Here is a 26,293-nt window from a genome sequence, read left to right on the forward strand (position 1 = left end):
CAAGTTTTTAAAAACCAACTAACCCCAGACCTCTCTCATCTGATACAGCCAGAACCAGGGAGTTCTTTTGTAAGTATTCAGCTGCAGTCAGAACTCATCAATTTAAAACTATTCTGAAGAAAACTCAATTTAGATGCAGTAGGCCTGACAGCTACAAACTTGGGTAGGCTATACATATTCCAAATGACCAATTTTGTAAATGTTCAGGCTTTACTATTGATGTTTACATGCTATGATATAAAGCCATTATTCATATTCACAATTTATGGTAGTATTCTCAACCAGTAAAAGCACTAAATGGTATATGCTATTTGTTTCACATAATTGTGATTTGGGGCAGGGGACAGAATGGACGTTCCTCCTTCAGTCAGGGAAGGAACACGACTAAATGTTTTTCCTATAAGATCATTATTCACGCAACAGAAATCTACATAGATTTGAAGAGCAGCATGTATATTATGTGAAACGATTCAGAGAGCTGCATCAATCTATGGCAAAAGAAATATCAGAAGATGCTTTAAAAATGGGCTTTTAGATACTAGCCTGACAGTTACATCTCAATATTTTCCATTTGCAACTCTTTCTAGAGTCTCTTTGAATGAGAACGGTAAAGCTTGAAACCTGTGACACCAGAGCAAGTCTTTCTTCAACAGCACCTTTTGGAATATTTCCTCGTGTTAACTGCCATTTTTTGTAATGATAAATCTAAAGCTTGTTTATATCTATGTTTAAAGCAAAAAAAAGTACATAGTTTGGGAATCAACAATACTCAAACAAATTCAGTCTTCTATAGAAGGATAGCCATCTTGAAATCATTTACGGTGAAGGAACAGAATAATTCTTTTTTGGAGATGTTAAAACGTGTATCCTTTTACTGTAACTTATTATTTTGAAATGAATATAGCTGGGTCACAAGTACACCAAATTGATTTAACATGGTTAGTAGTACACAAGAAGTGTATTAAAGATGTATATTAACATCACCTGGCTCAAAAACAGCCTAGCAATTCAGATAGCAAAATGTTTTATTACACCACTCAAAATGTAACATGAGTTATTCTGGAAAGGCCCAAAGATCAAAGCTAATGTTCATGCCCCCACCATGAGTATCTTCACAGAGCTTCACTAAGTGCTGGCTAGAGGTACATGCACCTTTCTCCCCCAAGATTTTGGCTTTATTTATTCCCCCAACCAGACATTTATGATGCTAAAGAGAAAAGCAAAATGTTCCAGAAAGCATATTCAGATCACACTTATAAAATCAAGAGAAAATTAAAATCAAACGAATGACCTCACTTTTTGAGCATATTTAATTTCATCTGTGCTACATCTTTAACATCGCAGAGTATTCTTTTCCCCATGAGAACATTCACCCTTCATCAAAGCACAGATGGGGATTTTCAGTGAACTATCCCTCATTATTCTTGAGGATGCTAGGGAAATCTTCACCATTTAGTACTGAATATTGATGGTCTATCAATTATAGCAGTCTTGGGAATTCTTCATAACTAGAGTGTTTTTGCTTGCCTTCTCCCAAAATAACCTTTGCTTGCAGAGAACATTGCATTTTAAGCAAAAATCCAACACCCAAAGCACCACATGATGCATTTTTATTCTGTAGTGCTGTGAGGTCTCCGTTTCTTCCCAGAGAAGATGTCTCTGTTAGAAAACCTCCCTATACCCAGGAATGATGTCAGCATATGAAGCAGTATTATCATAATATCATAAACATTTTAAGATGTGTTTTCCCCCAAGTGCACCTCAAGTGGGGAAATTCATTCCTTCTGTTTACTGACAGAGAATGTAGGGAAATGTCTCCCACCCAAAACCTCAAAGTATACAAGATACTTAAGGCTGTCTAATTTCTGCTTGTAACTTACAAAGATATTCTGGAAACCTAACGATTAGGTTTTTCTTGGCTGTATTATCACAGGCAGAGTTTCATAAGTTATTCCTCCCACTTTCACTTGTTTGAGGAATTCTCATGGGCTAGGATTAACCTAAAATTTCCAAGTTCAACTAGCATTCCTCCACCAATTTACTTGTGAAGAATTTTATACATTGCCCTTCACCAGAAAAAGATTCTGTGATTTGTAGAAAAGAATCAATAAAAACCTAAAGTACAAATCAGCATTAAAAAAAATCAAAACACTAATGAAAAGCAGCAGACTGAGATTTAAAAATCTGTAAGTGTCTGGGAAAATAAAAGGAGGTTTTCCTGATGCCTAAAGAACTCTCAAGGCTGTGGTATGCTAACGCTAGAAGCCTGTATTCTCCTATTAGTATCTTTATATTTAATAATAAAAGCCACAATTCAGCAAACATTTGTTCTGACTTAGTCCCTTGAAAGCAATGGAACCAAACCAAGCTCCATTCCATTGCTTTCTTGGGGCCTAATCATGACAAACATCTGGTGGACCATTCAAATTCCAACCGGATAATAAATACTGCCAGAGGAGTAAAAATAATCTATAGAGATAACATACTTTGGGCAATATAATCACTGTAGGGATAACCTGGTATTTAACTTTTGGAAGGAGATCTGGGGTGAGACCAGATGAAGAAATGAAACAGAAGAGGCGACTAGGAAGAGAGGCCACAGCACTAGTACGTAAGTCATTTTTGAGCTTTGGGCACATTTTTGGGGAGAAGTAAAATACAACTTGATAATCTACTACATATTTTGGAAAGTTGTCTATTTGTTTGCTATGCATTTGTACACCTCTGAAGGTATCGTAACCATTTTTTGCATTAAGGTTCCTGAAATCAAGAAGCAGGTTTTCACCTATGTTTGGATACAACTGAATGCCATTTTGAATCAAGATAATGGACTAAAACTTTCAAAGCTACACTAATTTGTTTGTTCGTTTGTTACAATTCCTGAGCAATGCTGGGTACAAGGCTGTTGCTTTTGTTATTAATATTTCTCCTACTAATAGTCACTATGGTAGGCCTTCTAACACACTTGTTCACTCTTCCAAGACAGTGTTTATTAAGCAGTAAGGCTCAGCCTAGTGAATACCATATTTATAGTCTCATATAGCTTTCAGAATTAAAAATTTGATGCCACTGTGCTTATTAAACTAAACTCCTACATTATGGCTTTTATTCATAGCACATTTGGTTGATATTCAAGTCGGGTGCTACTTGTCTCTTTGGGAAAAAAATTCAAAGGAAATTCCAATAAATTAAAGCACAGTAAGACTTATATGGGCACATATAGACACTATATTGTGAGTGCTTAATTTCCATTCAGAATAAAAAGAAAAGTTTCAAAATTATAAATGAATGGAGAGATTTCTTAAACCCTTTTCATATTACTTCATGGTGTGGGAGCCACTGCGGCATGACTTTTTCCTGCACCATGAAGTCAAAAGCTGAAGCAGCAGCTTCCACGTACTGTTATGGTAACTTTGGGCTCTTTTGAGTATGCATAACTGCAGGCATTCCTAATCTCTGCATACACCTCTAATTTCTCATAAATTTCTTTCACTGATGCAATGGGCACTAGAAAATTTTGAATAGGGTTCAGGGTTCAGGTTCACTCTCTTCAGGAGAATCACTGTATTCAAGTAAAGAGGCCTAAACTTACATTGGTTACATGATTGAAATTATTCAATTGCATTTTTCTGTACAAACACAGTTGCTGCATTACAAAGACAAGGATTTGAGACTTAGAAAATAAGTCAGTTATTGTACTTACAATAGTGGTGTTTCCTTCAGTAGTTTCTACAACTGCAGGTACAGAAAAAAAGACAGGATGTCAGATTCATTCAAATACAATTATGTATTCTTGTTCAGTACAGAAATTGTGCCTATTAAACACTGAGAGGAATGCTGTTAAAAAACTGCTATGACACTGACAGCAAATAAGCATTTCACCAAAATTGAGATACAGGTATTTCATTTAGTGCAGGTAGAGACAGATGACATGAAGTAATTGTTTTTACTGTCTGCCGTCATAAAATCATCTCCCTAATACTGCTCCCAAAAACTACAGAAAACCTTATTAACTCTTAAGGACGGTGCAATAAAAAATAACGCTAGCCTGTATTGAGGGATTATTCTGCCTTGTTTTACAGATTATTGAAATAACATTTTCATATGCATTATAACTTCTCACCAGGAACCATTTCAGAACTGCTTATGGCAAAAAGCAGCCTAGCCCTGTTGTCCCTCTGTAAGGCTTTGGGCCACAGAGATAGCATTAGTATTTGTGCTCTCTCGAATATCAGACGGCCTTACCTCTTCCTTTCAGAGGACCTTCTACTGCATAACTCCCTAAATACTCCCTGACAAGGAAGCTAAAAGCAACCTAATACTAGAGTTGGAGCCTTTTTCAAATATGGTTCATGTGCTCTTGACTGCTAGATATCCTAGCTTTTCCTAACCTTTTTATTCTAACTTTCCTGGTCTTGCTTGGACCACTTCCTATCAAGGTTCACTCACAGTAGCTACTCCCCTCTGCAGGGATGAGGGAGTTGGTGACCCACTCCAAATGGTTAATGAAATAAACATAATTCTCAAGGATGCTTCTGTATTTTCTGTTGGCATAACTGACTTTCGTGTCAATGCTTTGGTCACTCTGTGGAAAGTGGAGATGACTTGGGCCAGGAGCTGACACAATCACACCTAAGTGCCATTTTCTGCTGAGCAGATCCATGTCAACTTGTTAAGGTTCTGGGGAGTTGAGGACACTGAATCAAATAGGAAGGTATCTATAGTGCAAGCAGGAAGCGATTCACTGGGAATCTGACTGAACACTAACTGAGTGCTCATATTTGAGCCTGCATGGTAGATGTGATGTCAGCAATGCAACAGGTCTTTTCCATAAACACTGCATCCTCACAGTGCTGGGTTGTTCAGGGCCTTTTGGAATCTGTTGCTTGTCATGCAGGTTTTAAGTATAGCCACAATATTAAAACAGAACCTCCAGGTTTAGAGGCAATAATCAACTGAATATCAGAAGCTGGGACAAAAAATTCTGGTGGTGGGAGAGCTATTGCCTCCCAAAGAGTTTTGCTTTTGAGATTCCCAGATCATCTGGCAGGTGTGGTTGCTTATTAACCAGGGGGGAAAACAAGTTCATTATTCTTTCAACTTTTCCAGGCTAATTGCCAAAAAGTAAGGGTCAAGGCTGCTTTTATCTCACTTGTTTTATTTTCTTTTTTTAAAGAAAAGGTGTACACTTTTAACCAAATAGAAAGTTTTGTATTACATTACATTTATAGACCCACCATAAAAATAAATGCTGGAGCCCACCCTCAAATCCACCCTACCTCTGGCTCTAAATTTCTCATTCAAGGCTAGAAAACAATACTACCAGGTAACCAGGATTAACAGATGTGACAGAATTCTCATATGCCTTTTATTCTTTTACAGGACTCTTGGCACTCTTGAACACAAGAATTCAGTGTTGCTCAGTGCAACATAGTAATAGTTCCTGCTGCAACCAACAAGTTCCTGAGAGATACCATGTGCTGGAGAAGGATTATTTTGCTTCTGTTTAGCTGTTGCCCCAACTAGAGACAGAGTTCTGATTGCACCATCAGCAACTGCCCCATAGCAGCAAAGAATGGGACTCCCTTCCCTCTGTCTCATCCTAGGCAGAGAGGATTATACTATACACACTACAATCAACAAATATGCAATCTGTATACAAGAAGCATACAGTCTTGCATACACAATAGCTGAACTATAGAAATCAACAAGTGTACATTTTTTCACACAAATACCTGTAGATGTGTAGACAGTTTATACCAGTATTTGGCATAACTGGTGAATAAGCCTGAAATGAAACCTGGAGTGAAGAATAATGGTTTTCCCAACCCCCCAAAGCAAAGAGCAGAAAATGATACAAAAAGGGGAAACACTAGACTAGTGGCGTAGCGTGGGTTATCAGCACCCGGGGCAAGCCAAGTAATTTGCGCCCCCTAACCCATGGATTTGCGCCCCCTAACCCATGGATTTCCCTAACCCCCAGATGTTGCGCCCGGTGCGGCCAGCCCCCCCCTGCACCCCCCACGCTACGCCACTGCACTAGATTAACAAATGATCTACCTGGGGACACTGGTGCTTGTGATAAAGATGAGGGGTGCAGGACACAACAATTCTGAACAGTAAACTAGAATTTTGGGACTCTGAAAGGATTCCGAGTTGATAAACTAAAAACAGGATGCTTGACTAAAGCTGCCATCTAATGCACCCACCTGGGAGTAAGACCCAGATCATTAGACCCTTAATCTCAGGGTTGCGGGTTCGAGCCCCAGGTTGGCAAGATTCATGCATTGCAGGGGGCTGGACTAGATGACCCTCGTGGTCCCTCTTCCAACTCTTACTCTATGAACTTAAGCGGGGCTTACTTCCAAACAAACATGCACAGAGCGGCACGGTACAGGTGGATCCTCACTCTGCCCCTTCCAAGTCCAAAGGAGGCTTGCCCGAAGGAGCTGCCCTTTCAAGCCTTAGCCTGCAAGGGACCGTGGCCACCTCCTCCGAAAGGATGACTAACCAAGTAACAGTCCTTTATTACTGTCGTGTTATTATACTCCCAGCCGGCCTCGTAGCCCCGACTTGAGCGAGAGGGATGGGGGATGGGGAGGGGGAAAACACCGCGGCGCAAGTTGTTCACTCTTCCCCTCCTCGGCGGTTACCGGAAAACGAGCCGGCTCCGGCCATCCAGGAGCTGAAGGGAAGGCGCCTCTGTCGCCGTCTCCCTACCTCAGCCCCTCGGCTCTCCTCCCCGCTGCAGCCGGGAGAGAGAGAGCAGGAGCCGTTGGCACTCACCCTGCCTCAATCCGCGAGACGGGGCGCGAGCCCAGCCTCCCCACAAGAACCCAGACACCAGCCGCCTGCAGCCGGAGAGTAGCGACATGGACGCAGCCATCTTGGCAGCCCTCCGACGGCTTCCGCTTCCAGGTTTCATTGGCTGCCGCGAGAGAGCGCGCGGGGGGGGGGGGGGAGGAGGCCGCTTTCTTCCTCGCCCGCCCCGCCTCCTGTGGCGGGAAAAAGCGAAAGGCGTTGAAGTGCCGCCATTTTGGTATCCAAAGCGAGGGAGAGAGCGCCGGGGCGCTTGCGCCACGCCTGGTACACACTTGTTATTGGTTGTTATGGCAGATTTGAAACTTCATTTTTCCTTTTGTCTTTTAGTAATAAATGTAATTGCTTTTCTTGTGAAAAAACCCGACATTGTCAGCTGTAATTTAGGGTAAAGGGCCATTAGGTCCAGTCGTGGCCGACTCTGGGGTTGTGGCGCTCATCTCGCTTTATTAGCGGAGGGAGCTGGCGTACAGCTTCTGGGTCATGTGGCCAGCATGACTAAGCCGCTTCTGGCGAACCAGAGCAGCGCATGGAAACGCCGTTTACCTTCCCGCCGGAGCAGTACCTATTTATCTACTTGCACTTGGACGTGCTTTTGAACTGCTAGGTTGGCATTTTCTTCCGATTACACTGAGCTATATAAGCTGTTTTTAATACTGGTTTCTAATGCTTTAATATGCCTGCTGTCTTTGTTCATGGAGTTTTCTTGGCAGGGATACTCGAGTGGCTTGCCCGTTCCTCCTCCAGGTGGATCATGTTTGGTCAAAACTCTCCACTATAACCTGTCCGTCTTGGGTGGCCCTGCACGGCTTGGCTCATAGCTTCTCTGAGTTATTCAAGTCCCTTTGCCACGGCAAGGCAGTGATCTGTGAAGGATCAGTCTACACCCCAATCCCAAAGAATGGCAGTGCCAAAGAATGCTCCAACTACCGCACAATTGCACTCATTTCACATGCTAGCAAGGTTATGCTTAAAATTCTACAAGGCAGGCTTAAGCAGTATGTGGACCAAGAACTCCCAGAAGTGCAAGCTGGATTTAGAAGAGGCAGAGGAACCAGAGACCAAAATTGCAAACATGCGCTAGATTATGGAGAAAGCTAGAGAGTTCCAGAAAACATCTACTTCTGCTTCATTGACTATGGAAAAGCCTTTGACTGTGTCGACCACAGCAAACTATGGCAACTTCTTAAAGAAATGAGAGTGCCTGATCACCTCATCTGTCTCCTGAGAAATCTGTATGTGGGACAAGAAGCTACAGTTAGAACTGGATATGGAACAACTGATTGGTTTATTTAACTTATATGCAGAATTCATCATGCGAAAGACTGGGCTGGGTGAATCCCAAGCCAGAATTAAGATTGCCGGAAGAAATATGAACAACCTCAGATGTGCAGATGACACAACCTTGATGGCAGAAAGTGAGGAGAAATTAAAGAACCTTTTAAAGAGGAGAGCACAAAATATGGTCTGAAGTTCAACATCAAAAAAAGCTAATATCTGAGTTGTGCTGGTTAGCTACTTTGCTGCATTCAGGGGGTTGGTAGGGGTGTGCAAAGCCCTGGGCAACTTGGGAACAGAATACCTAAAATATTGTTTCAGCCATTGTATATCCAACTGAGCTGTAGCTTCTTACAGGTATTGCCACAACAAGTGCTCTATGATGTACGAATCAGGCCTTCAATGTGGTGGCACCTGCCCTTTGGGACTCCCTTTTGCTTCACATCAGACCGATGCTGTCTCTTTTATCTTTTTGGTGCTCATTGAAGACCTTCCTCTTCCAACAAGACTTTAAAGAAGATTTTTATCCCAGCCTTTTTCTTTATTGTATTTTTAAAAATGTTTTTATTGTAGATGATTTTATTGTAAATCATCCTGGGGTATTTTATGGGAAATGATTCATAAATTAATGAATCACATAAGAAATGACACTCTGAAATAGCTAACCTTGTATAAAAATATGAGTGCAAAGTTATTTGCATTGCTATTTGTGAATGAAGTATCTCAAGTGAACTTGTTTCATGTTGCACGGACGTTACCGTAACAACCTTGTGGCATTTACCCTTTTAGGCTGCGGTGTAATTTCTCTTAAGTGCAGGAAGTAAGTCCCATTGAACTCATACAGAGTTCCCTGAACTGTCATAAATTCATATACAAATACACAGTTCATTGAACTGTCAACCACTAACCTTTTACAGGCTGTTACTTGGAACATACATGTTTATTTAGCAAAATGTATACACCACTTGATTGTAACAAAACCTCCAAGCAGTTTACAAGAAATATTAAATCGTCAGGAAAACAGTTAAAAACAAATAATGAAGAACATTTTAAAACAAAATCAGTAAACTAAAAAGAGATTAATACATGTCTGTATAAAAGGTATAGGTAAAGGACTCCTGACAGTTAAGTCCAGTCGCAGATGACTCTGGGGTTGCGGAGTTCATCTCGCTTTTAAAGGCCGAGGGAGCCAGTGTTTGTCCGTGACAGTTTTTCCGGGTCATGTGGCCAGCATGACTAAGCCGCTTCTGACAAAACCAGAGCAGTGCACGGAAACACCATTTACCTTCCTGCCAGAGCAGTACCTCTTTATCTACTTGCACTTTTGACATGCTTTCGAACTGTTGGGTTGGCAGGAGCTGGGACCAAGCAGGAGCTTACCCTGTTGCGGGGATTCAAACCGTCGACCTTCTGATCGGCAAGCCCAAGAGGCTCAGTAGTTTAGACCACAGCGCCACCTTGCTTAAACAAAAATGTTCCAAGCAGGCGCCAAAAAGAATACAGAGAAAGTGCTGACCTGATGTCAATAGGCAGGAAGTTCTGAAGTGTAGATGTTGCTACTGCGTGGCATCTTCCACTGCTGCCATCCTTGTTGAGAAAGGGGCCTGAAGTGAAGCAGGTTTGCTGCTGCTGCTCACCAACTGCAGTGAGATTGCTCTGGACGGTGCAGACAAGTTTGACCCCTTCCTGCTGCGGAGTTGGTGAGGCATGCAGCTGTAGCTGTCATGGCAGCTGTGGGTGGAAGACAGGAGGCTGTGAAGAGCACCTGACCTCAGCACAGCTGCAGGATCCACCCTACGTAGCCCATCCGTGCCATGCTGTGACTTCCTTCTTTCCCCCCAACCCCTACCTCAGCTGTATGACACTAGTCCTGAAAAGTGGACCTCCCCACCTTTTCCGACAGGAGGAGCATCAGCTCATAGGAGACAAGCAGATCAGCACTGGACACACACACACCACCCCATGCATCTACTAGAAGTGCATCTGGGACCTAGCAGATCATTGCTTCTATTTTGTCTTTTGTAATACAGTGTTACCTCAGGTAATGAACTCAATTCATTCCGGAGGTCCGTTCTTAACCTGAAACCATTCTTAACCTGACACGTGCTTTTGCTAATGGGACTTACTGCTGCCAGCGCGCTGCCGGTGCACAATTTCCGTTCTTATCCTGGGGCAAAGTTCTCAACCCGAGGTACTACTTCCGGGTTAGTGGAGTTTGTAACCTGAAGTGTTTGTAACCCGAAGCATTTGTAACCCAAGGTACCATTGTACTTAAAAAAAGTTATCTGTGTGAAGCATTAAAATGGCTATTCTTCAGGGTTTAGCCTTCATCTCAGAAAATCATGAAGTTAAATATTTGAACGGAAGGCAAATGCATCTTTATCTCAGTGGACTGGCAGAGACAGGAAGACAAAAAGCAGTTTTTGACATAGCTGAAAGCTGTTTGAGAAAATGTTCTCAAACATTTTCTCATTTGAACACATGTTCCTTTTGCCCTAGTTAAACAGGTTTTTAAAACAATACAGAAACCAGTTTATGAAACGGAAATGTGGGATAAATGTACACAACAGAAAATGCCATCTGACTGTTGGACAGTTTTCAGCTTTCTGTCCACAACCAAAATGTCAGTGCATACCTTTCCTTCCATCTCCTCACAATCACCTACTATCTAAATTACCTACGTTGCTAAATGTTTTTATTTAGCTGCAGTTATTCTGTCATTAAGTATGACCAATCCACTGAAATGAAATAATCTAGATTGTTTAAACTCTTGTTAGTGAGCCAGCTTGAAGGACTTTGGACCAAAGGTAGGCCCATATATTACAAGTACTCGAGCAATGTAATGTTTCCTCTGAAGTATTATTTGCTGGGCACTTTGGAGAAAGGACAATGAACTAAATTGGCCTGTGATCTAATCCAAAAAATAGCACCAATCTTCTTGATTTAATGGCATCTAGTGGCAATTCATACTTTCCAGAGGTGACCAGGCAAGTGGCGACCTGTCAGGCTAGTCTATGGAAAAATATAATTTCTTTTATACATAAATAGCATTTCCCTCCTAAAGATGCATTAATTAATCTAGATCCATACCTTATGTAATGCCACCTGATTTAATGCAAATTAACTGTTCTCAAAGCAAATTGGAATCAGAGAACAGCCTGAACATTTGTTTCTCATGTTTTCTTTCCTTATCTGATCAGACAGCATTTTCTGTCGTGATTGTTAAGTGTAGCTAATTCAATCCCAAGGCTACAAACTCTGTGCCAGCTTGGACAGAAAGCCTTAATATTTTTTGCAGGCCAACCATATCTTTGATTTTCCCCTGTTCTTCTGTATTTGGAAAGATTATAAGATTTAGTCCGAAAGTTTTTCGTTGAAGGAGAAAGGGGAGAAAATGCTAGAAACTACTTGTGTGTTGCAAGAAAAGAGTGTTCATCTCTCTACAGAAGGGGTAGCCAACCCATGTTCCATGGGCTGCATATGACCCCCCCATAGGTTTTGTGGTGCTTCCTCAGGACCCCTCCAAAATGTGTCTTTCTCAAAATAATTAATTTTTAAAATTATTTTTAGCAAATCCTTTGTTTCCTTTGATGTGATGCTATGATGTCAAAAGGTTTTTTTCGTAGACCCTCAAGAGCACCCCAATTTTTAAAAAAGTTTCAAAAAAATTACCGTATTTTTCGCCCTATAGGATGCACCGGCCCATAGGACGCACCTAGATTTTTTTTGGGGGGGGAAATAAAGGGAAAATTTTTTATTCCCCCCCCCCATCCAGGTGCGGGGCTGGGGCGGGAGAAGCCCGAGCTTCCCCCGACCCCAGCCCCCAGAACGGGAGCCAGAGCGATGCCGAAGCTTTGGGAGCTTGTGTGGCTGGGGGTGGGGGAAGCCGGAGCTTCCCCTGACCCCAGCCCCCAGAATGGGTCCCAGAGCGATGCCGAAGCTGCACGCTCTGGGAGCTTGCGCAACCTTTGGGAACCCGGCGTGGCTTTGCACCGGGCTCCCTACGGCTGCGCAGAACTTTCTGAAGTCTGGAGAGGGAGAGGGGTCGGTGCGCACCGACCCCTATCGCTCACCAGGCTTCAGCAAAAGCCTGTATTCGCCCCATAGGACGCACACACATTTCCCCTTCATTTTTGGAGGGGAAAAAGTGCGTCCTATAGGGTGAAAAATACGGTACAATTTTCTTGATTGCTCCCATAGCTCCCCCACTGTGATGCCAAAATAGTTTTTGTATCCACCAAGGCCTCTTGTGCCTCATTTACTTTGATTTTTTGCTCTCTTTTTGCTGACCGCTCTTGTGGGTTCGCTGCTGCTATTATGTGCTGCCAAAGAGTTTTTGTAACCGCCCCGCCCCCAAAAAGTGTATTTCAAAAATGACTACACTCACTTTTACACTTTGGACATGCAAAGTTTGACATAAGGGAATTTTTATTATTGATTTTTAAATAACAAATTTAAAGTAAAAGAGAATAAAGAGAATATGAGAGATGGAGAGAAAGAAAAAGGGAAGACACCCTGTCATTAAAAATAGAATAACCTTTGATACATCCACACAAAAGAATGTTTTCAAATGTAAGAAGGGCAATGAGGCCCTTGGACCATTGCTGAATACAATATTTCAACGTGAGCGTTGACCATGGTTCATGTGACACTTGATATACAATGGTCAGTTTCAGCCAAACTGAAACTGAAACTTTGGAAATAGGGGCTGTGTCTTGAAGGAAACAGGCAGCACTTGCTTGCAATATGCCCCCTGCCCCCCGGTATTATAGAGTAGGCAGGCTCCTGTTTTGGAAGAAGGAAAGTGGAGCGATTATTACTGTGATTTGAATATTCAAGAAAAGGGGCTTTCTATCTGCCTTACTCTTTTCCTTGTTCGTCACTTCATGTTATGCCTGCCTGCTTCCAGTCACAGAGGAAATGTTCAGTCTCCCATTCCCCTCCCTGTCCGGGGCCTGCCAATGCTAATGAATGGCATGTGTCTGCCTTGCAGGGTACCTCCATCCAAACTGCAGATCTATTTCACTGGTGGGCTGGTAGCGTTTTAGACAATTCCTAATTAAAGAACTAGAGAAAGGAGATGGAAAAACCTATTAGGTCATCCAGTTCCCACACAGTAATGCCCTATTCAGGTTTGCTCCCCACAGGACATTTTCTTCTCCTTTCCAGAGGGGGCACTACAGGTCAGACTCAGTGCTATTTTTATTAAACAGTCCTCCCAGATTTAGGAAACTTCAGGAAATTTCAGCAGCAAGTTGGCTGCTGGATTATTATAGTCTACATTTCTGAAGTCATAACTATTAATTCTTTGTGGCACTGGGAGATACCTTGGGGTAAAAAAACCACCCACATTATAGTTAGATCTACAGCCTCTCACAAAATGAAACTGGAGGACATAGGCTATAATCCTAAACCAACTTTCTGGCACAAACTCTATTCCCTGCTTTGAAAAGCCTTGACAAATCTGATTGCCAGTGGCAACTGCTTCTATCAACTGCACCTGCCCTGACAAGAATACTGAGCAGCACACAGATCCCCACTTCCTTCACGATTTTGCAAATTGGAGAGAATTTGCAGGTCTCATGCACACCTTTAGGACAGGCAGAATAGCTCCCTTCTGAGTTCTCTGGCGTGAACTTGGGGGATAGGTGGGGATCTCTCAATTCCTGTTGAACTTTGGAGGTGTTTCCACCTGTCTCTTTACTTACTGGAATATTTATACTCCACACTTTGATAACAGCATATAAAGGCGGGACACATCACACAAAATATAATAAAAAAAGGCATCCATTAAAACATAATTCAAAAAATCAGGAAATACTGGTTGTGTAAAAAATAAATTCCTGTTGTGAAGCCCTGTCTAAACTATACAGTTTTCAGAAGACGCCTAAAAGAGCTGACATCTGTTGCACAGCCCACCACAATATGAGACCTCCTCCTGAATCCTCTGCATGCTAGGGAACTTGGGGGCTGATGTCTTGTGCCCTTTTAAGAGGTGGAGCAGGCAGAAACAGAGACATCCCGGCTGTTTCTGCCTCCTCCAAGCCCAGTGCAATGTGGGAGACCTCCTCTCACTTCCCCAAGTCTTCTGCGTGTGCCAGAGGAGGTGTGTGCATGTGTGTGAGGTGGTTGGTTGGTGATGCCCATGAAAATGATTGCTCCTCTGTGGTCATGGGGAAACTCAGCAGCATGCAATCTGGGAGATTACCCTTGAATTCTGATTTGGAGGTAGAGTTCTTGATGACATTTCATTGTCATCAGATTATGTTATCAGAATGGGAGTAGGCTCACCCACTCGGGTATATTTCCTTTGTAAGCATGGATCGTGAACCCTTGCTGGGAAAAAGCAGTTTGTGCAATGAGGGTAAAGTTGGATGAGGAAAGTGCTGGGAGAGGGGAGTTCCCTCCTCCTGCTTGCTCTTGCTTGAAATTGTACCTTCCTGATAGTTCTTTGCAAAGGTGGAGCAACAGCCAGCATTTAAAGGCACATGGTGGAATCAGCATATGCAGTTTTGCCCGGATGGACCATTAGAACATGGAAATGATGCATTTAGAATATATAATGGGAATCTTTGCTGCCACTTCGATTTAGGATAAGGCCTTAAAGCCCACAAAAAGGCATAACGGTGGGAAAATATGAATAACAGAGGATGATGGCACACTGAATAGGGAAAAGGGGGAACTGGCCTCAAGATGAAAAAGTGGACTTGAAAACAACATGTTTATATCGCCAAGGTTTCTTGGTTTTCCCAGTGGACATGGCTATTTTTCATAGTAAAACAACCAAGTCATAATTTTATTAGATTTCCTTCAGGCTAAGTGTAAACAAGTCAAATCCAGTGGGGAAATTAATTGAAATGTATTTTGCAACAACATTCTAGTCTAAAATGATTTATTCTACTACAACGTTTGTTCAATAAAGGAAAAGTAAGTGAAGATTTAAAGAATAAGGTTAAGAAAGCAAACATTTGAAAGCAAAGAAATCCAAAATTAAACAGTTCCTTCCCTCGGGGGCTAGCACATGTCCTTTCCTTTGCATTGTGAAAGAGGTGTTAAAACAAACAGCAGCTTAAACCAAAATAATTGGACACTTTAAATGAAGTTCACAAATATCAAATAAAATAACGGTTGTTATGTTGTTTCATTTATTCACATTTCCCACAAAGTATTAATTTATGGATTGTGAATACAGTGGTACCTCGGGTTAAGTACTTAATTCGTTCCGGAGGTCCGTTCTTAACCTGAAACTGTTCTTAATCTGAAGCATCACTTTAGCTAATGGGGCCTCCCGCTGTCGCCGCTGCACGATTTCTGTTCTCATCATGAAGCAAAGTTCTTAACCTGAGGTAATATTTCTGGGTTAGGGGAGTCTGTAACCTGAAGCGTATGTAACCTGAAGCGTATGTAACCCGAGGTACCACTATATATTAGGTATACCTTATTTTGCACTTTCCTCTGCCTATTCCTTTTGTGCTTACCTCATTTACTGGTGCCGATTTAATGCTATTGCGCTGGCCACTTGGGTGGGGTAGGGCGGTGGCAGGAATGGTTCAGTTTTCAGTTCTTTTGCTTTTTGGCAGCTATCTTTGCAATTATGATTTTTGGCATTGCAATTATTTGTGTACTTGGTACGCCAGATAGCTAACAAGAGTATCCTGCAGTTAAATATATCTGATATTTGCTCCTAAATAGAAAGCAACTGTGCTAGTACTTGCCTTTATTTCGAGACATTCCTTAACTCTCTGAAACCTCCCACCATCTCCCCCTTCCCTCCAACAGTTTTTGTCTTACTACAAATCTCATTTCCTTCTCACTGTGTAGCAGCACATTTTCCTCAGGAGGACATAGCCCTATGCCTACATTCATATGCAAGCCCAGAACGACCAACCAGCATTTGCAGCCCGTCAGCACAATTCTTCACCACTATCCCTTCAGCCAGCAAAACTTGGTTCCTCAACTGTCCTTCCTCTATGAAAACAGAATATTTGGAAAGAGGGAAAAGGAAAAAAAATGACATTCAAATGAAGATTGCCACTAAGCTTTGGGAATTTTTCTTATTTTTATCTGCTTATTTAACAATTAATTATTTAACAATTAGGGACGCAGGTGGCACTGTGGGTTAAACCACAGAGCCTAGTTCTTGCCGATCAGAAGGTTGGCGGTTCAAATCCCTGTGACGGGGTGAGCTCCCGTTGCTCAGTCTCTTCTCCTGCCAACCTAGCAGTTCGAAAGCATGTCATGTGCAAGTAGATAAATAGGGACTGCTCCGGCGGGAAGGTAAACGGCGTTTCCGTGAACTGCTCTGGTTCACCAGAAGCGGCTTAGTCATACTGGCCACATGACCCAGAAGCTGTCTGCGGACAAATGCTGGCTCCCTTGGCCTATAGAGCGAGATGAGCGCGCAACCCCAGAGTCGGTCACGAGTGGACCTAATGGTCAGGGGTACCTTTACCTTTATTTAACAATTATATATGACTTGTAATAAGTGTCAGAATAAGTGGTTTACAAAAACCCAACATTAAAAGTATCAGTAAATGACAGTTGAAAACAGGCATCTAAAAATATTGAATTCTTGGTGTGAGTGGACAAGAGAGGGAAAATGGGCCTGAAACCCGAGGACAGGTCTGGCTCAGCACGTCTTCACCTGAGGAAATATAGGTGATACATTACCATGGGAACTAATTCTTAGACTAATTCTTAGTTGGAGACAGTTTGGGAAAGCTCCCTGGGGAAAGTGAGCCATTTCCCCACAGGTAGGGACTGGATTCAAGAAGTACAATTTCCTTAAGGAGCTGGGTAAGGAAATCAGCCTTTTCTCAGTCATGCTTCATGAAGGAGGTTTAGGGAAGCTCTGCAGTTCCTCCAACAAGCTTCCTCCTTGGACTAGGATTGCTCAGGATTCCCTTATCCCAACTTCCGCCGTTGTAGCCCGGAAGACCAATCTGACCCTCTCTGCCCCCCCCCCCACTTTTCAGTGAGTACCATCATGATGATCTTCTTTAGGCCTTATGACTGCTTCAGCTGGATGGCTTTAATCTTCTATCCAATTCTTTGTGCTTTGTGTGTGGCTTATGGACAAGCCCAATAGAATTTGCGTTCTCTCTTTTCTCCTTTTACCATCTTGTCTTGCTATTGAACTATCAATTTCTTCTTCCTTCCTTTCAAGCCTGGAAGAAGCAACAGTATTTTATTTATTAGTTTCTTTGAAAAAAGAAAATCAGTATACATTATTTGGCAAACTGAGTAGCGGAGCTGGCACCACTCAGGCAAATATGTTGGGTAGAATAACAAAAACAGGCCAATTGGATCTCTCTCCAGTTTCTGAAATCAATGTACAATTTTAGCTTCACTGTTTTGGGTGTCTTCACCGATTGCACATCTTTTTACTGATGTTTTCTCCAAGCCTTCCCTTTGCACACTTTACAGAGCTTGATTCAAGTTTTCAGGCAGTTACTGATAGTTGCCAGCTTGGAAAAGAACTGATATTAATTCCCCAATGTTATTCTGATCCTTCTAAATTGGCCAGAGCAGGTGACTTTTGGGTGACCTCTGGAAGGATAAAGCACTGAGTAAAGAGAAAATTGGAAGAAAAATATTGATGCTTTTGATTTTATAAAATCTTAATAGGTGGATGTGAGATTTAAACAAAGATTCAAATTGGTTGGATTAGAAATTTTAGGTGAAGGTTCATGTTGACAGTTATGTCATCCAAGCCAGTTTACTTCATTTCTAATCAATGTGTGTACCCTTTGCTCTGCATTACACATTTCCCAATGAATGTTTGTTTATACAGCGATAGAGACATTTTCATTACTCAGAGACCTGTGGCCTGTGAGAGGTGGGAACTGCTGTGAAATACAGCACTTTTTGGTTCTTCTCCACTCAAGAAATCATATGCCTTTTAGTCAGGTGGGTTTAATCTCCCAGCAAAGTTTCATGAGAATATGTTTGAAATATTGACCATCCCAGGGAAGGATAGTCATCTTTTAACCCAGATCTTGGAGACCCGTAGCAAAGTTTATTGCTGGTTCTAAGTCTTGGGGGACTGCTCCACCACAATTTATCTCATTTTACACCTGTCTAACTCATTTCTCATTTCCACTCTTCCTGCTTTCTCTGGCATAGGGTATCTGGTTCATGTAAACGTTCTGAGCCATTGTCTGAAAGTAGCAATGTACTGGATGGATGTTAATAAATTGAAATTTAACCCAGAGAAGACAATGGGGGCTGCTAGACTATTACTCTTTTACAGTAGGATTCAATCACATACTGGCCCTTTCTTGGTGCAATGCTGCCTAACCTCAGAAACAAACTAGGATGTATGCCCAATAAACAGGTTGTCTGAAAGTGCCCAAATGACAGGACTGCTGATATGGAAAGAGGAAACCAACCCATCTTGGATGGGGTAACACTTCCTTGAAGACTCAGGTTTGCACTTGTGAGGTATTCCTGGATCCTGCCTCCTCGTTCCTTGATCTCAGGTGGTGGCCAGGAGTGACCTTTGCCCAGCTTAGGCTGGCACGCCAGTGTATCTATTCCTGGAGTGGTCCAGTCTGGTTGGGGCTACACACATCTTAGTTACATCAAGACTGGATGACTGGAGTGTGTTCTATGTGCAGCTACTTCTGAGGTGTGTTTGGAAACTTCAGCAGGCCCATACTGTGGCAGTCAGAATGCTGATATGAACTAGACCTTGGAAGCTTGCAAGTCTCATTAAAAGAGCCACAATGACTTCTGGTTCATTTCTGGGCATAGTTCAAAGTGCTGATCATTAACTTTGAAAGATTATAAATGATTTTGGATCAGGGCATCTAAAGGACTGTCTGCTCCAGGTTCTGAGACCCTGAGCTTATCTCCTGAAGTCCCCAGTGTAACCATATTATTGCCATCTGGAGGGCTACTCTTGTGCACAGCAGAATTGGGACAACACTCTCCACCCCCTGGGACATTAGTGGTATGGAAAGTTACAGAGTTTTCCTGCAGGACATGCACCTACTGCAAACGAAGTATTACGACCAACCAAAAACTTTTGCAGGTGCCAACAGTGTTGGAATTGTGACTGCATATAACTGCCCTGATTACGTGAGCACAGACCATGATGAATGCTCGATAAAAAGTACGTCCGCAGGGGCCCTCAAATGCAACAGTCTGATAACTGTTTATTTCTTCTGCTTTTTCCCAAGTTAATTGGCCATAGTAGAGAGTAACAAGCTTGGGAAAGTTTTCTTAAAAGAGGACAGGTTAGATAAACAACCTCTGGGCGGCTCTATCAGCATGATGCTGAAGCTTACGTAGGTGGAGAGATGCACAGCCGTCATAGTTTATTATTATTATGAGCTTGGTCTGTGTTCGTGCATGGTTTGTGAAATGGGGGCAAGAACATATGTCTGAGACTTAGACTTTTGTTGGCCACTCGTTTTTTTGTGTTCATGTCACTGAGATTCTAAACAGAAGCTGGAAGTGAAGTGGTTGTAAGGAAATGCTTGGAGAGTTTGAAAGTGGTGTTTGAGCAGTGGCCTTTTCTCTTGAGTGTCCTTCTAGCATCTGTATCATTAACAACAGAGATGAAATAGTTTTAGGAAAGGAAAGCTCTTTCAGAAAGCATTTTTCCCCCCTGCAGGCATTCCTAGCACCAAAAAGCATTGGCAAGAGTAGGCCTAGGATGGGAAAGAAGCTGCAGAAAATATGTATTCCATGGCAAAGGAGCTGTAGGAACAAATGCCAAAAGGTCTGACTTAACATCACTTTCTCTCAGCCTTAGTTCCCCATTTGTAAAATGGCACGATAAGCTACCATATCGATTGATGAAATACAGTTTGTAAAATCCTACTTAACTTTCTCAATATTTTTTGCTATTGATAGTTTGTAAGGATCTGTTTCTGTAGACTTGGACCATCAATTTATGTAATCTTTTGCAACAACTCTGTGTTCGGTCCCAGCTCCTGCCCACCTAGCAGTTCGAAAGCACTCTTAAGTGCAAGTAGATAAATAGGTACCGCTTTATAGCGGGAAGGTAAACAGTGTTTCCGTGTGCTGCACTGGTGCTGGCTCGCCAGCTGCAGCTTCGTCACGCTGGCCACGTGACCTGGAAGTGTTTTCGGACGGCGCCGGCTCATGGCTTCTTGAGCGAGATGAGTGCGCAACCCTAGAGTCAGACACGACTGGCCCGTACGGGTGGGGGCACCTTTACCTTTTACAGCAGATAAGGGGCTGAATAATGGCCTAAGTTTACCCATGGACCAATGCCGTGGTTCTCAAAGTTTTTATAGTGCTGGAATCCTTTACAAAATTTTGGCAGAACCCTTACAGTAAAATTTAAATTTTTTTTTAAAAGCAAAGCAAAACAGAATGGGGTTGATTATTGGGAGATCAAGGAAGGGAGAGCCAGACAGAGTGGCAACTTTTAAAATTAGTGACGTTGAGACTTAAAAAAACTTGGCTGTTGATCTCCTCATCTCTGATAGGAGAAGCTATGCTTTGCTCCAGCTCATTGGAAAGTGCAAAGATTCCTATGATGTGGGATGGCACAGGCAGCCTGGCTTGTATATTCTATACAATTAAATATCCCGTTGGACCGTTTAAAATCTATTATTTGTCTCTAGTGTTACTTGAAATTGTTTCCATGAAAGGAAGTTAATACCCTCCTCTGTAGACCTGAACTATTTAGCACATATATACAAAAAACCTAATATATACTTTCCTGGATTCTTTTCAAGGAACGGTAGAGCCTTGTGAAATCTCTTAGACTTCAATCCTGTGCGCACTTACCTAGTAATAAGCCCCATTTAACTTAATCATACTTACTGAATATACATGCAATGGATTGTGCTGTTCATCATGTTTTAAAACACAAGTTCCTGTTTCAGTTGAATACTTTCTTCCTAAACACTTCACTAGGAAAGAGGTTTCCAGTCAGAATCTGCTCCTTGCATTTGAGAACTTTGTATGGATTTCCCCTCATCAAACTTCCTTTGAGACTAGCAGCTTTGACATGTGAGTGTATTTGAGAACATGCTGGCTCAGCAGAACCTGTGACGTCCTCATTAGTCTTGTGAGAACAAGGACACAGAATTCTCCTCCAGAATTTGGGACAAGGCTACCTGCTTTGAGCACCACGTCCTATTTTCAAATTTTATGCCAATGCATTCTTGGCTTTTATGTTTCAGGAGACATCCTTTGTTTCTTCCAGTAATTTGAGGGGAATTGATTTCTGTAATCTTGTAGGGGATTTTTTTTTTGGGGGGGGGGGATGAAGCACAGTGCTAGTAACATAACTACCAGGGCACCAAATCACTGCTCCTTTTTAGCTACGATCAAGGTCCATAAAAAGCTGTGAAAATGAATAATGTAATGCATTTTGTGTGTTATTTTCGATATGTATTTTGTGCAAATATGCATATCTGTGGTTTGCCAGGGATAGTACAGCATTATCATTCATGAAGCCCAACGCATAATTAGAAGATTTTTAATGGTTTTGGCTTCAGTCCCCAACAGAGCTCAGCATCACTTAATGATGGTTCCTGCACTATTTTTGTTATGTAGTAACATAAAAACTACTTTGAAGAGATGTAAAGGCACGAGCTGCAGTGACCAGGAACAGGTCCAAGCCATGCAGGAGAATGAAGCTATGATTACTCAGATCAAGAAGACTCATTTGCTCAGAACTAATGGCCAAGATGAAGTCTGACAGGTCCACACAAGTGGGCTACTCTCCCAGCAGGGAATTTACAAAGTCTTGCCTTATGTAGCCACTTCCACTTACTAATGGAAATGAAAACCAGATATGCCTTTCCCAGCAGCTGTCTCGCCACCACCAGAGCTTTGCATAACTCTTGCTCCACCGTCCTTCTCTAGGGGAGCTCTATAAAATAAACAGATTCATTACATGCGGATTTCCTCTTCCTCTCCTCTGGTTAAACAAAAAGCCTATTAGAAACAGAAACACACACATGCACAATGTAATTATGCATATATATATACATACATACATACACACAGCACAAAAGCGGTATGCATACACACAGAAACATGCACAGCACAAAAATATTCACTTCACTTCTCTCTCTCTCTCTCTCTCTCCATAGTTTTGCAGGTATGTAGCTTTATAGTTCCATGCACACTTTAGCAAATGCAAACCGCACAGTAGAAGGTTCAGTTTGCATCTTCATTTTGTTTGTGATGTTTCTACTTAGGTGGGGTTGCCATATTTCAAAAAGTAAAATTCCTGAAACACGCAAAGTACTTGAGCTTTTTTTTTTGGGGTGGGGGGGACAGGGACCTCCCCCCAAAATGGTGATTTTAAGCTTCTGGAGCTGTTTCCGCTGCTCTTCCCATCGCATTGCCATACACCCAGGTTTTCCCTGACATTTTGGTAAAATTCCCTCCGACGACATTTTTACACCCGAAAACCAGGACATGTCAGGAATTTTCCTGACGTATGGCAAGCCTAAATTAAGGCCAAGCTGGATTTCTGTTTCTCCATAACAGCTGAATCAGGAGAGAACCAGTGTCTCTGTGGGTGAGGGGTTTGTGTGTTTGAGACATCGGAGAATCAATATTATTATTATAATAAAACATAGTAAAACATCTAACATTATTTTTTTTGGGGGGGGGGGGTGAATTTAAATGTTTGGATGGGTTTTGCTTCCTCTGAAGGAGAAAGTATACAGTCTGCTCCTGGATACACCTGTGGCTCAGGTGGCCTTAGTGCTTTTCCTCAGCTTCAGCTGGTATGACAAATGTGGCCATTATTGTACTAGGATAGTTTGATCCTCGTAGTCCAGGCATTGGTAACTTTAATTTCAGCTTCAGCTTCAGCTTCAGCTTCAACTTCAACTTCAACTGGATTACTGCAGCCAGAGGCGGAGCTAGCTGCTCCGGCACCTGGGGAGCAGGGCGAGCATCCCAGGGGGGCTGTGTGGAGATGTCAACCCCCCCAGGGATGACACCTTCCTCCACCAGTGACTGCAACACACTCTAGGTGGGGCTTCCCTCAGGCTTGGTCTGGAAACTGCAGTTAGTGCAAAATTCCACTGCACAAATGCTGACACCATGAAAGAGATCCTACTGGCATATAAGAATCTAAGCAGAGCCTGGGGGTGGGGGGGTGGGAAACAACCATATCACTTTAGCCAGACATAGGGTGCTACCAAATGGTGGCTAAGTATTGTAAATAGGTTTGATTTTTCAAACTTAAACAGAATTCTACGAAAACAATATTTCTGTTTAAGTTTGAAAAATCAATACAGAATGTTTAAAAAAACTAAGAGCAAAAGAATTTGAAAGCGGGCCATTCAGATATTGCAAATGGGTAATTGGCAACAAGATTGTTTACACTCTTGGATTTCCCCTGAGAAACGTAAATCTGGATTAAATGTGGGGCGGGGATACAGGCTAGAATTTAAATGCTGATGATGTTGTGTGGATGCTGCAGAAATACTGCATTCAATTTAAAAATGAGAACTGAACAAAATCCTCATGAATCCCTAGTTCAAATTGATGGAGACCAATCAAGGTTTTAAAAAAGAAGCAGCTGATGGCAGCGTGGCCACGTTCCTAGAAAAACAGAAGCCGTGTGGAAACATTTCTTACCTTTGTTTGAGGCTCCATCTCCCTTCTCACCACAAATTGCTTCCAGGGACTGAGACAGCAATTAAGACCACAGAGTTCAGCCAGTGCTTCAAACAAATTCTGGTTAACCAGGAATCTATATCAGCTCCCACCAGCCTTGTGCCTACATGCTTGCCTCATGGCTGAGGGAATTATTTGGTTGCATCTGACCTCCTGGAAGGGTGTGAGGTTTGAGGACCTTCCCAGAAAAAGCTCAGAGATGATTCTGTTTCCTTGGCCACAAATATCTACATTTCTCTCCTCCGCAATTGTTTTCCCCAAGTTTTTGTGTGCTGTTTTGATGCCATTACCTATCCACACCCAACAAACGCTGATGTCAAGTAGAAGGGGGAAAAACTATCCTGAGGGAATGGTTATTATTTTTATTTTTTTGCAATGGGGCATTTTGATCTTGAATAAGCAATGATATTGGTATTCTAGCAGGCTGATTTATCGCCTAGCAGGAAATATGGTGTTTGAAATCACCTTTTACTGATTCAATAGAATTCAACAAGTGAGAAGTCACCACTCAACATGTCCTGTGAGTGGGGGCACCATCGTCTGACAGCACCAGGATAGTGGTGGGTGGAATTTCAGCCTTCCTGCTTCTTGCGGCACCCTTGCCAAATCCTATGGGAGGATGGAAACTTTCACGGGATTTTGCAAGGAATTGAGCAGCTGTGGGCTTAAAAGTCTCAGCTGCACAGAAACCTGGGCTATTTTGCCCCATGTGCTCCCACGAGCTGTGAGATCAGGGCCGGGTCCTCCTGCTGGAGTAGTCATAAGAAACATGCATTTTACCTCAGAGGGTTCTGGAACTGGAATGTTGGGATCTCATTAATGACAGGCTTTGACTTGAATTGTTCAGTCCAGGCAGGTTGGATAAAAGCATGGTTGCCCCAAATGGAAGGACCCTACTTCATGAGCCTTCCAAGATGGGAGTACAACCAGGGCAAGTGTCATAGAGTTAGCTGCTAGTATGGTCATGACTGTGACTCACACATGGGACCACACCCCAGCCATATAACTATGGGCAGTCTCAACTCCCAGGTAACAAAAAAGACAGCCCCTCTTCTGCCTTTGCCACCAAGAAACGACTCAGTTCAGGATGGTGTGAGCTCCCTGGGCTTGGCCCACATCCCAAGGATGCATTGATTTCTCCTTGATGCTCACATCCACTGTCAAACAGCAGTTTGTCTCTGGGAAGGCTTCACCCATGATTTCCAGATTCTAGCCATGTGTCAGCATTGCACCATTGATGCTCCCAATCCAATATCAGTAAGGGGTATGCTTCATATTACAGACAAAATTATAGCAAAGGAAGTCACAGTGGGCAGAATCACTGGCCCCTTCTCTCTCTCCCCCGCTTTTCTGGACTTGAGGATTCCTACCTCCATCATCCCATACAGTATCCAAAAAGGCACCAGGTGAGTTCTGACTGATTCACAACCCAAAGGGTTCTTCAATTAAGGATCTTGTACCACTTGAATCTGACTGATTCATACCCAAAGGGTTCTTCAATTAAGGATCTTGTACCACTTGAGCACTGCTCCATCAGATGTACCTCTTTCAGGAAGGTGGTGGAACTCATGCAGAGCTATAGCCCAGACACTTTTTTGGCAAAATCCGATACCCATGGGTGTTTTGGGTGCTTCCCAATCATCAGACTTAATTCCATTCCAATAACAAAGGCTGCCTGGAATGCTGACCCAACCTTTACACTTCTGCCATGCCATTTCCCTCATGTATAACCAAATAAAATTGTGGCCTGCTTTACCCAAAACCATTATCTAAAGTATATTACTTCTTCTGCACACATGAAGCACAAATTTGCAACTGCTGCACAAATAAATAGTGGCAAAAATGTTACATTCCGTTCTTATCATTTTTAATATTGTTCCCGTCGTTGTAAATGGCATAATGGAATACTTGCAACTTTGCAACCACTTCCAGCCACCATGATTTAATTTTCAGCTTTAAAATGAGAACATTAGCTAAGAGATAAACCACCTAGTCCAGCATCCTGTTTCTAAGAGTGACCAGCCAGCTATTTCAGGGAAGCTAACAAGCGGGAGTGGTCTCCATTGTTTGCCCTTCAACTAGCAAAGGTATGGGAAACTGGTGGTTCTCCAGAGGTTGTTGAGCTGCAACTCTCATCATCCCTGCCCATTGATCATGGTCATCAACATCTGTAGGGCCATAGATTCCCCATCCCTGCCCTACCGGCTAGTATTCAGAAGCATAATCCCTCCTATTCGGTCTGCAGTTTCCTCCTGGATTCCTTTTTATGATTGAGTTTATGTTGCTCCAATGCTCTGGGTACCAATTAAGGTGGAGAAAGAGGGAGAGAGAAAACACCAGGACCTGCATTGTGGAGTGTCTCCCCTCCCTCTAAATAAATGAGAGATGTGGGGCAAGCCCAACATCCTCAAGGGCCCATAAAAAAGAAGCCCGTAAACCAGGAGTGAAGGAACAAGATGAAGCAATCCAGTTAAGCAGGGAGGAAACCACCAATTAGGAGTAGCCCCAAAGGAATTTTTTTTGTGGCCTGAGGGCAATTTGCCAGAGGTACATTTTGAGTTGGATC

At 42.5% G+C, this 26,293-nt stretch overlaps 1 protein-coding gene and 2 long non-coding RNA genes across 5 annotated transcripts in view; 1 reads left to right on the plus strand and 2 right to left on the minus strand.

The window, feature by feature from the left end:
• MRPS18A (mitochondrial ribosomal protein S18A) overlaps nt 1–6,926 on the minus strand; it is a 30,458-nt gene extending 23,532 nt beyond the window's left edge. Inside the window, exons 1-3 of one of the 3 annotated variants that reach the window (XM_083732851.1) lie at nt 6,036–6,926; nt 5,761–5,872; nt 3,704–3,735 (exon numbers count right to left, since the gene is read on the minus strand). In XM_083732851.1, the coding sequence (XP_083588977.1) occupies nt 3,704–3,735; nt 5,761–5,773 (45 nt within the window). In that variant the 5' untranslated portion in view covers nt 5,774–5,872; nt 6,036–6,926. The remainder of the gene's footprint in view (nt 1–3,703; nt 3,736–5,760; nt 5,873–6,035) is intronic. The other 2 variants (XM_083732850.1, XM_083732852.1) reach the window with 2 other exon arrangements.
• On the plus strand, nt 6,817–21,983 carry LOC310841612. The gene is made up of 4 exons (XR_014562605.1): nt 6,817–6,918; nt 19,718–19,825; nt 20,995–21,090; nt 21,664–21,983. It is a non-coding gene; the product is annotated as an uncharacterized lncRNA (long non-coding RNA).
• Nucleotides 16,558–25,150, minus strand: LOC310841633. The gene is made up of 3 exons (XR_014562633.1): nt 24,508–25,150; nt 21,860–21,958; nt 16,558–17,264 (listed from the first exon to the last, which is right to left on the minus strand). It is a non-coding gene; the product is annotated as an uncharacterized lncRNA (long non-coding RNA).
• Between the last annotated feature and the right edge of the window lie 1,143 nt (nt 25,151–26,293).

The sequence above is a fragment of the Podarcis gaigeae genome, assembly GCF_964106915.1.
Source record: "Podarcis gaigeae genome assembly, chromosome: 3".
Taxonomy (NCBI): Eukaryota; Metazoa; Chordata; class Lepidosauria; order Squamata; family Lacertidae; genus Podarcis; species Podarcis gaigeae.